Source organism: Falco cherrug, chromosome 14, assembly GCF_023634085.1.
Source record: "Falco cherrug isolate bFalChe1 chromosome 14, bFalChe1.pri, whole genome shotgun sequence".
NCBI classification, from domain to species: Eukaryota; Metazoa; Chordata; class Aves; order Falconiformes; family Falconidae; genus Falco; species Falco cherrug.
This window is the reverse complement of record NC_073710.1, coordinates 8,794,989-8,804,876: the sequence shown is the minus strand read 5'-3', so window position 1 is coordinate 8,804,876 and position 9,888 is coordinate 8,794,989. Positions and strand designations below refer to the sequence as shown.

The 9,888-nt window shown below is 44.1% G+C and overlaps 2 protein-coding genes across 4 annotated transcripts in view; one reads left to right on the top strand and one right to left on the bottom strand.

Annotated features, from left to right (window-relative positions):
* The first annotated feature begins 40 nt into the window (after positions 1–40).
* On the top strand, positions 41–6,608 carry ORC6 (origin recognition complex subunit 6). The gene is made up of 7 exons (XM_055726319.1): positions 41–165; positions 597–726; positions 1,555–1,718; positions 2,802–2,891; positions 4,041–4,153; positions 5,438–5,512; positions 5,910–6,608. The coding sequence occupies exons 1-7, from the start codon at positions 101–103 to the stop codon at positions 6,077–6,079; spliced, it is 807 nt and encodes a 268-aa protein (XP_055582294.1). The 5' UTR covers positions 41–100; the 3' UTR covers positions 6,080–6,608.
* Positions 6,609–9,420: 2,812 nt separating this feature from the next.
* MYLK3 (myosin light chain kinase 3) overlaps positions 9,421–9,888 on the bottom strand; it is a 36,422-nt gene continuing 35,954 nt past the window's right edge. For all 3 annotated transcript variants that reach the window (XM_027813171.2, XM_014284576.3, XM_027813172.2), the window contains one exon: positions 9,421–9,732. In XM_027813171.2, coding sequence (XP_027668972.1) covers positions 9,661–9,732 — 72 coding nt within the window. In that variant the 3' untranslated portion in view covers positions 9,421–9,660. The remainder of the gene's footprint in view (positions 9,733–9,888) is intronic.

The following is a 9,888-nucleotide window of genomic DNA, read 5'->3' as shown; positions in this document are numbered from 1 at the left end:
AAGTGGCCCGCTCCCGGCCGATTGGCGTAGAGCGTGATGATTGGCGGCGGAGCCGGCCAGTCCGCTGGCGAGCGTGGCTGCGCGGCGGGCAAGCGGGAGCATGGAGCGCGGCGCGGTACAGCGCCTGGCCGCCCGGCTGGGCCTCACCGAGCCCGGCGTCATCAGGTACCGCGCGGGTGGGCGGCCGGGCGGTACGGCGGGGCAGCCCCCCTCGGCGGTCCGGCCCCGGCACAGCCTTGGGAGCGGCTTCACCCCACACCCCCCCCCCCGGGGGCGTCGTTCCCGTCCGGAGAGCCGCGGCTGCCCGGCCTGGTCCCCTGCAGCCTCCTACCCGGGGGCGCTCCCGGCCCTGCCTTCCGCCGCCGGCCCGGTTCTGCGCCGCGGAGGCCAGCCACCGGCGCTGCGGGCTGCCAAGGGCAGAGCTGCTGCTGCCAGGTGCCGGAGGCAGGGCGGCCTTGCCCTGCGCCGGGCCGGCGCCCTCTCCCTCAGCGTGTGCTGGGCTGGGGGCGCCCTGGGCCCGGCTGTCCCGCAGCCCCTGGCTGTCCTCACAGCCCCAGCTGTGCGAACACAGGCTCTGTGTACCGGGTGTTTTGCAGAAAAGCTGAAGAGTATCTGCGGCTGTCCCAGGTGAGATGCCTGGGATTCATGGCTCAGGTGACAGCAACGAGCGCTGCCGTGATGTGCCTGGACCTGGCTGCTAGTTTCATGAAGCAACCGGTTGACAGAGTAAGATACTGGATATGGCTTGGCTGGCTGTTGCATTCTCCATAAATCCAATAAAATCATTGTTCTGTGTGGTGTATGTCGGGAGCAGGACGGGGGGTGGTTATGGTTAGCACTGGCATTACCCTAGACCCAGCAGTGTGCACCTAGGCACAGTGTTAGAGCTTTCACTACTCAGAGTTTGCAACAAGGCAAATGGAGATCAGTGGCACAGTCGTTTCACAAGTTGACCTTTTATTGCTATAAATTCAGCTCTTTTAGTAACAAGTAAACTACCAGCAAGGATGTTAAATTTACGATCCCTCCCTTTTACTGTGGGAGGGAAGCAGCAGCTGCAAGAAGTCCCTCTCTATAGCAGTACCTGTAAACTTCCACCTGCAGACCTGCTGGGTAAATAGCACTGCGCCGCCACAATAACGTCTGGTACAAGGGGTTTGTGATTGTCCATTCACAGACAGAAGAGAATTTAATTGGACCTGACCCCATGAGGAGCAGCATAAAAGTATTGCTCATCTCTTTAAATTGCCCAGACCTTGGCTGCCTTTGTTTTTAACCACCTCGTTGTCATACAATGTGGAAAAGACAAACCTCACTTCCAGTGAAATGGTCCAAAAATAGCACTGCATTAAAAGGTGCAGCATTCCTAGGTGGTTAATCTTTCTGCGTGCAGTCAAAACTTATATCATTCGTTGCACAGATTTGTTTAATATAGCAATTGAACTTTATTTTACAGTGTTGTATATTTTCTCCCTAATCTGTGTGGCTTGCCTGCATAAGATGTCGGGAAGGAATCTTGCTAACTCTTCAGGTTTGTTTTTGTCTTCTTGAAAGAGCTATTGTGTTAAACTCTCCGGTTTGAACAAGACTGCTTACCAGAGCTTCATGAAGTCTTTGGAGTGTTTGCTAGAGGTGAAACCTAGACTGGGAATGAGAGACTTGGCTGTGCAATTCTGCTGCACAGAGGCAGTGAACACCGCTTCAAAAATACTGCAGAGGTGAGGAAGCTCTCTGAGCACACTGGTAGCCACTAGTAAGATTCTTTGTTCATTAGATGTGTAAAGAGCTTGATGGTTGAAAGGGCCAGGTATCTCCCACTGGCTGGAGTGGTGAGGTGAGTGCTTACCACTGACAATCCAGCCATTTATCCAGGACACTTTTTAGGATACCTGTTAGAAAGGCTTAGTCTGTGAATCTCAGTAAGTCATTGTCCAAGTCCCAGTTCTTCAGCTGGGAATAGTGTAAAAAATACAGGAATCTTAGTCCCTGTATTTGTCCATAGCATCACACTGTCTTCCATTTAACTGCTGATCATGTCACAGTTCAGAAGGTAATGCTCAGTAGAAACAAATCCTCCCTTCTGGAAAAGCAGATCTCTTAAAACACACGTTACCTGTAAAAACAATAGGTAGAACACTGCAATGGAAATTCAATAGCTTTAACTAAGATTTTGCATTCTGTAACATCTACTTTAACAAGAGCAATACCTGAAGAGCTGTGTTCTGGAGTGCTGTCACCCTGATAGCACATTTAAATGCTGTAAGGTCAATGAACAGAGGCTGTGTATGCTTGACAGTGTTTAACACAAACCAGAAAAAACCCCCCGAACATCCTGGGGACAGGTGGACAATAAAAAATTAAATTCTTCAGTGCTGCACATCCACTATGTCGTTTTCCATATTTAAGCCTTCATCCGTGTAATACCTAGTAGAGGAATCAAAGAAACTGTAATTCTACTCTCTGTTACAGGATGGATGTATGCAAAGCATCTTATTATAACTTGAAGATGTAATGTAGATAGAAGTGCTGTGATGTGGAGCAAGAGAAATAGATTTTGCTGTCATGCTTTGATCCAGATCCCTAACCTAAAATACCTTCAATTCAAAACCAGGAGATGATACTAATGCCCTTCTTTTCCCTACTCTCTTTTGGTCTTCTCAGCCAGCAGCAGCTGTTTCTGCTTGACTTGGTTACAAAGGACCAAGTGATCCAACAGGAGACTTGTTCAACTGCTGAGTACTATGCGACAGCTTCATTTGAGGCAAATGCACTATGCAATTATCATTCTTGTTGTTCTTTAGGTATGAATCCAGCCTCTCTGAAGCACAGCAAATGGACCTTGATTTATCAAAACCACTCTTTACAACAGCTGCGCTATTCACTGCATGCAGGTGAGTATAGCCTGGGGGGTCTTTTATAGGCTCCGATGTCCAGTGAGACACCAAACAGAAACAGCGCTTATAAGTGGATGAGTCATTCTATGTCTGAATGGTCTTGTTTATCCCATCCTGCTGCCCTGCTCCTGGAAGTGGAGACAACTCTAGCAAACCACACCTTTCCTTACAGTGAAGTCTCCAACCTGCACTACGTTTGCCTTCAGGATAAAGCAGGAGTGTTGTTTCAAATACACAGAAAAGGATCTTGAGTTACTTATCCTAAAATCATTAAAACCCGTCTTCCCTGGTGTGTAATGGGATGTTGCGGGTAATTCCATTAAGACATATCCGTGGTAGTGGCTGAAAAACTTTTTTTATCGTTTTGCACTTAACTCTCCTTCCTCTCAGCCTAACCAGCATAATGTAATCCCTCAGTAACATTTCCAGATTTAGTGAGATTTTTTTTCCATTGTCAGGATAGATTTGAGCTGGGCACAAAGCAAGAAGTTCTATAGCTTTTGGTGAGATACTGCTTGAGGTGCAAGAGTGGCTGCTAGCTTACTTCTGAGCACCAAGAAGCAGCCGTTCTAAAGAAGGAAAAGCCCTCAGCCCTACACCGTCACATCCTGAGGGTGTTGTGACCTTTGGGAGATGGATCTAATAGCTGTAAGACCTGTATCATCTTGGAAGATAGGTGTCTGGAGCACCTGACTCAGCCGACCCTTTGTATGAATTTGCTTTGATGCAACTATCTTCCCTCTCAGTATTATGCCTTGTAACAATCTTATGAAGCAGTTCAGGTGCTGTGTAGTTGCACAGCTCCCGGCAAATGTTCTCGTGACACAGGGGTCCCATTCAGCTTTTTGCAGTAGTGGGATTTTGTCCTCATTCCCTCAAGATCTGAGAAGCACCTTTTCCTAACAGAATTTCCTTATGTAACTTGAACTAACCCTGAGTTTCAATTCCTGAACAAGTAGTGACTGAGTAGTGTCGGGGGTCTGTTTTTTAAGCAGATTTGTTTCTGAGTGAGGGAAGGATTAGATAGAACAAAACCTCAGGCCTAACTTTCTCATAGGCATTGTTGGTACAGTAAATGCCACCTCACCTGAGTGATAGTTTCTGGAGCGTTGCTTTGTACAGAGCTAATTTAACTTTCTCTTGTAGGTGTTTGAAGGTAAAAGTGGACAAAACTAAAATGTTGGCTGCATCTGGGGTGAAAAAAGCCATATTTGACCGGCTGTGCAGTCAGCTGGAGAAGATTAGCAAGCAACTCAGCCGTAAGTTTTTGGCTTTACCTGTGTAAGACAGCATACTCATCACCTGGTCTCAGTGCTCCCATCCTTTTCAACTGGTGATTTAATTCTGATGACTTTCAGCTGTCTCCTTCCAGCCAAACCTGCTCATGCATTCCAGCATGTTCCCTGCAGTCCAGTTCCCAATCACAGTCATTGCTTCTGGGAAAGTTGCAGCAGCTTAGCATGTGGCAAGACCAAAACCAAATATTTTTCTCTCTTCTCAAATCCTCACTTCTCCTTACATTCTATGCTGCTGCAAGTTATCCCCTACTGCTCCTATACTACCTAACCTATCTTGGATTCCTCCTTTCTGCTTGCTTGCTGCATCTTGTTAACATGGCAACATGACACACAACATAACCATATTGCTCCCTCTCCTGCTTTGACTGACTCCTGCGTTTGTCCTTTACCCCACTGCAGGATTAACCAGTCTAAGCCTTGCTCTTCTGGTAGCAATTCAGCTATTACCTGACACCATCCTTCCACATACAGTGGGCAGACATGAGGAATCTTTAAGCCTGTTGTTCAGCCTGTAACGCTCTCCGCTCCTTTTTGTGGAGGAGGAAGACTGAAATATGATACACACCTTCCTGTCCTTGTATCTCCTCCTTCCTGCATATCTCCTTTTTCATTTCCCAGGCTTTCCTTCTTACTTTCCCCCTGACAGTACCCCTGCTTGACCCTGTCTTCACGCTTTGTATTGTGAAGTTTTCTAGAATGTGCTGCCTGAACCCAAACCAAAAGCTGATGCTCTCTCCCAAGGCATGGACCTTCCCATAGTGCAGTGCCCTATAAAAAAAAAACAAAAACCTTTACTCACCTAACAGCTAAAACAGCTAAAGGCAGCTGGGAGTTTCTGTATCAGTTCAGGGAAAAGCGCGTTTCTGTATACATGGACAGCACCACGGATGTTGTGGGCATCTATAATACAGTAATATACAATATAATACAAAGTGTGGAAGTGGAATAAAAGAAGAAATAACCAATAACCCTGCCTGACTAATGAAGAGGGGTAGCAGTGTGGGTTTGGGGTATAAAAATGGCAGATTATTGTGGTTACTAATGCAGCAGCAGTCTGTGTAACCCTTGAAGCATGCTGGCACCTCTGCATGTAGAGCTTGAGCATCAGTCTGGACCAGGGAACTGCCCTGACTGGGAGACAAAACTTTAGGAAGGTGGCACTGCTGTCAAAGAATGGCATATAGCACACCACCCTTGGGGCCCCAAACACCGTTCAGAAGTAAAGCAACTTACTTATTTTTTTAGAGGAAGATGTTTCACAGGCTGAAGAGCCACCTGAAATCTTGCAGACCAACCTGGAGCACTGTGAGAAGGAAGATGGTAAGTTGTATTTAGCCATGAACTAAAATCACCTCACCAGAGCCGTTCTGAACTTCATAATCACTTAATATTTCAGTTGTGTAATGTGCCATAATGCTCGGGTCACTCTGTTACTCTGTTCTGCAAACCACTGGCTAATGTAAGGACAAAGAGAACTTGGCAGAAGGACAGTGGTGTTCATACTGGGTAGTTCTAGCAGAATGAAGGGCAAGTTCCATTCAGACACAAAGGTGAAGAGGTGACTGTTCCAGCAGGTGAGGGGAGCAGCAAACCATAGGGTTAGATAACACAGTGACAGACCCTGTGCTTGTGTCTGTACAGTTGCTCACTACTGTGGTTATTCCCAGCAACATGTTGCCCACGATGGCCTGTCATGGACTTTCTCCTTCTCTAATAGAATCTGAAGATGATGAGGAGATGCCATGTAAACGGCTGAAGACTGAAACAAAAGAAGACTATGAAGAATGGAAAAAGAAAATCCTGGAAAACGCTGCTAAGGCACAAGAGACAAGTAGGAGTACTGCCTCTGTAGTGCCACCTAGTAATACAGCTGCTACATGCTCATAATTTTAACTTTCCCTCTGCTCTAACATGAGTTCCAATAGCATATGAGTGATGGCTGCCTGGTAGCCAGCTGATTTTATTAGCTAGTTTTTAAGTTTTTAAGAATGTTATTTTTAGTAAATGACACCAGAATTGAGGTGATTTTGCAAGAAGCCTGTCTGACATATTGCCAGGCTGGTACCTGAGCAACTAAGACATTAGGTGGTAGAACAGCTTCATTCTCTTGCTGCAAGCAGCAGGTAACATTCTAATGCCATGTTAAATGTAAACAAGTTTTATGCCCTTTGGCCCCCGGGCTGGAAGTAGTCAGTGAAAAAAACAGGGAGAGGACTAACAGTGCCTTCTTAAACCGCAAAATCAGCAGGGGAATTAAGACTGATGATTTTTTTATTATTATTTTTTTACTGTTGAAGAAATGTTTAGTCACTGAATTTGACTTATTTTTATGACATGTATGGAATGGAAATGTCTGTGCTTGTAAAGGGTCCCAAATATTCCAAGAAACAATAAAAATAGTGGAAGGAAAAGAAAAGCTTTGCATTATGACATCAGGTTCTTGGCACTTGTCATATATAAAACCTTTGGAATGCAAAATGAAAGACATACAGGAGCTGTCTGTGCTTTATGAAGGAAGATACCCAGGGGACAGAGGTTCTTGGCTGGCTAATGCAGGCTTCTTTGCATCTTGCAGTCATAAACTTCAGGAAGAGGAGAGCATGCTCTGCCCTGTAGTTCTTAGAGGCAACTTTTGCAGTCCTACACTTTCATCCCAGCTACTCAAACTACAATTTACGTTAACTACTTTTTGAAGGTAAATCATTGCTTTCAGCAGTACAGGGCTACTGTAACTATAAAATCAATCCAGGCATCTTCATCCCATTTCTCTTGCATGTTTTCTGCCTGGGATGTGCAAGCAGAAGTTAACTTTCATAAACCCTCATTTCAGAACAATCCAGAACCCCCCCAAGTATCCATATGAAACAGGAGAAATTATATCATGTTTGAGCATTCAGATTTGAAACACTGCTCCTACCTGAGCTTCTCAACAGAACGTTAATAGCTTGCCGAATGCCTCGCTGCTGTGCATGCTCCTTGCTTACCTGGGTGATACTGATGGCACCAGAATTACAATAGCTGGTGTCATTAACTGCTTTAGTTATCGATGTATGGGGCCAGTTCTTCATCATACTTACTGCTTCAGGGATTCAGGTCACTTTAGCTTTTTGTAGACCCCAAAGCAAAATGCACAGGACATGGTGAAACATCCCATAAGGCTGCAGAGGTGGGTTCCACTCTACTGCAGAACCATGTGATGGCTGCTGAATCTAAAGGTTTTTCTTTATGTTAGAAGCAAAACAGTAATCCTGCTGGCCAGATGTGCCTTCTCTTTGTAGAAAATGAGGGGAAGTACATACAAGACAGCAGAAAGCATACGTGTTACCCTCTTACAAAAATAGAGGAAGAAGCACACAGTAATTGGTAATTAAAACTTACTGGCCATTTTTCTTTCACTTCTCCTCCTCCCAATGCATAAAAAAAGGAAATCATTTGAAGCCAACTTAACTTTAATTAGCAAGGGCTAATTTCATTCCAGATGAGGGTTCTGAATGTAACGGTAACTATTGGGGAATGGACTCCAAAGAGATGCCTGATGTGCAGGTAAAAAACTGGAAAGTTCTAAGTAAGAGCTTTGTAACATTTGAGTAAGAGCTGTCACAAAGCGCTGTTCGAAGTCTGATCTAATCAATGTAGCAGAGGGTCCTCAGGATGGGAGAGAATCCAGCCTAGCACATTAGCATTCCGTTGCAAGACCCACTCAGAGATGTTTTCGGGTTTGTTTGACAGGGGGGATTAAACCAAAACTGAGGAATAAACTTGTTGCACTTCAATGGAATTTATTAGTATCAATTCAGAAATATACAGACCAATTAATATAATCACATTTAGCATGCAGAGCCACTGTGGAAGGAAAACATGAACAAAAGTGGGCCTTCACAGAAGGTGATACACTGTCACGATTATTTCACTTTAATAATACTTCTCTCTAATAACTCTTCTCTGTCTCAATTCTGGAAATGCTGCAGAGGTCCAGAATTCAGGACTACTCACAAGTGAGAAGCAGTAGAGTAGAAAAGATAACTAGACTACGGTAATCCAGTCTTACAAACCTCTTTATTAGCAGCCAACACTTTTGCTAATTCAAGGGACATGAAAGTCCATGAAGTTAAAGGGTACTTTACAGTGGTGGAAAGCTAGTTTTAGTAGTATTAGTTTCTGTTTTTCTTAAGAGCCCATCCAGCTCACAGAAAGAGTTTTGCAAAATCTAGAACAGGAATAAAGGAAACCACAGGTTTAATAATTAATGTTATACTTTCAGTGGAGAGATTGGAAGTGACTCCAACTCTTTATACATCAGGAAAAAATTTTAAATCCAAAAGTTAGTTAGTAGTGTGAGGAAAACATTTAACGTTCAAGAGCAAAGTCAGGGGAAAGAAGGGCTTCAGCCTCCTAACTGGACTAAAGGCTGAGTCTGGCAACACTTTCCCTGCCACTGAACAGCATTAAAACCTATTTTGCATATCACACCGTATCAGCTTCTCAGACTTCATTACAACTGTCAGAGAGAAGAAAAAAATCCTCAAACTAAAACTTAGAAAACTATGGGCTGCACTTACAGCCAGTAAGAAGCACTCACAAGTTTTAAATACATACAAAATGATGTCTGGAAATTTCTTCTTTTCTGGACCAAAGAAGATCTTTTTGCATAGACAGAATGGTCATTAGGTGATTTATTTGTGGCAGTTTCACCTATCTCCTTCCAAAAGCTCAATCCATTCAGCTCAATTCAACTCACCATAAGAAAAAGCATCAATGGACCGACTGACTCAAGTTGCTTCAAACCAGGATTCCTCATATTCCCTAGCTATGCAGTGACTATATTTTAAAGGGCAGGCTAGAGTTAAAAAAAGTAACAAACCAAACCATTCAACTCTGAGTAGTTGCACTGAATCATCATCATGTTTGGGGGAAAAAAGTAGTCTTTTTTTTTTTTTTTTTTCCCCAAAAAATCACAGACGAGCAGGATATCCGATATCTTTTGTTCTAAGTAACAAACATGCGAGGGAAAAATTGTGCCACTGTTGTGGCAGTGCTCTAAAACTGATGACATACATCAGTGATGAAGAAAGTCTTTAGGGATCCCATGCTTGCTGTGAGAAACCAGAAAACTGACAAGGTGTGTTCTGATGTAAACACACCAACAACACTCCGCAGAATCAAAGCGTTCAGCAAGAAGTCAGCCCCAGTAACAGCCTTTTTTTTTTTCTTTTTTTTTTTTTCCATTACTATGTACAACAACTGAAAATCTGTAAAAACAAACAAGGTAGCTTCTGCTTTTAGTAATTATTTCAGTGCCTGTTCCTGAGGCACTTCTGGAACCTTAGCACTAACACACATAATGTTTGAAGAGGACAGACCCAAAACTTTATATTATAAACCAGAGGATTCAAATTATTGAAGATACTGAGTCCCTTCTTCCATGTCTTCACGTCCATTTCTAAGAGCAGTAGATGCTTCATACGAGCTTATGCAAGCTTGACCGACATACTCTGAAATCTCTTCAGCCTGTTAGCAGCAGCCACCACATAAAAATGTTTCTGTGAACAAAAGAGAACAGTCCAAGCATGAGTGCAACTGAGCTAAAGGACCTTTGCTGTGGCTGGCACAGATTTTTCTTCTTGGGAAATCCATCTACCTCTAGTGACCTACACCTTGTGTGGACTGCAGTCCAGAACGGGTTTGTACTGGAGAGT

What these genes read in the sequence shown, in the direction of transcription:
- ORC6 (XM_055726319.1), top strand. Translation starts at nt 101, where the DNA reads ATGGAGCGCGGCGCGGTACAGCGCCTGGCCGCCCGGCTGGGCCTCACC. An exon ending in ACCGAGCCCGGCGTCATCAG is followed by an intron (nt 166 to 596) that starts GTACCGCGCGGG and finishes GGTGTTTTGCAG; the next exon opens with AAAAGCTGAAGAGTATCTGC. An exon ending in GATTAGCAAGCAACTCAGCC is followed by an intron (nt 4,154 to 5,437) that starts GTAAGTTTTTGG and finishes TTATTTTTTTAG; the next exon opens with AGGAAGATGTTTCACAGGCT.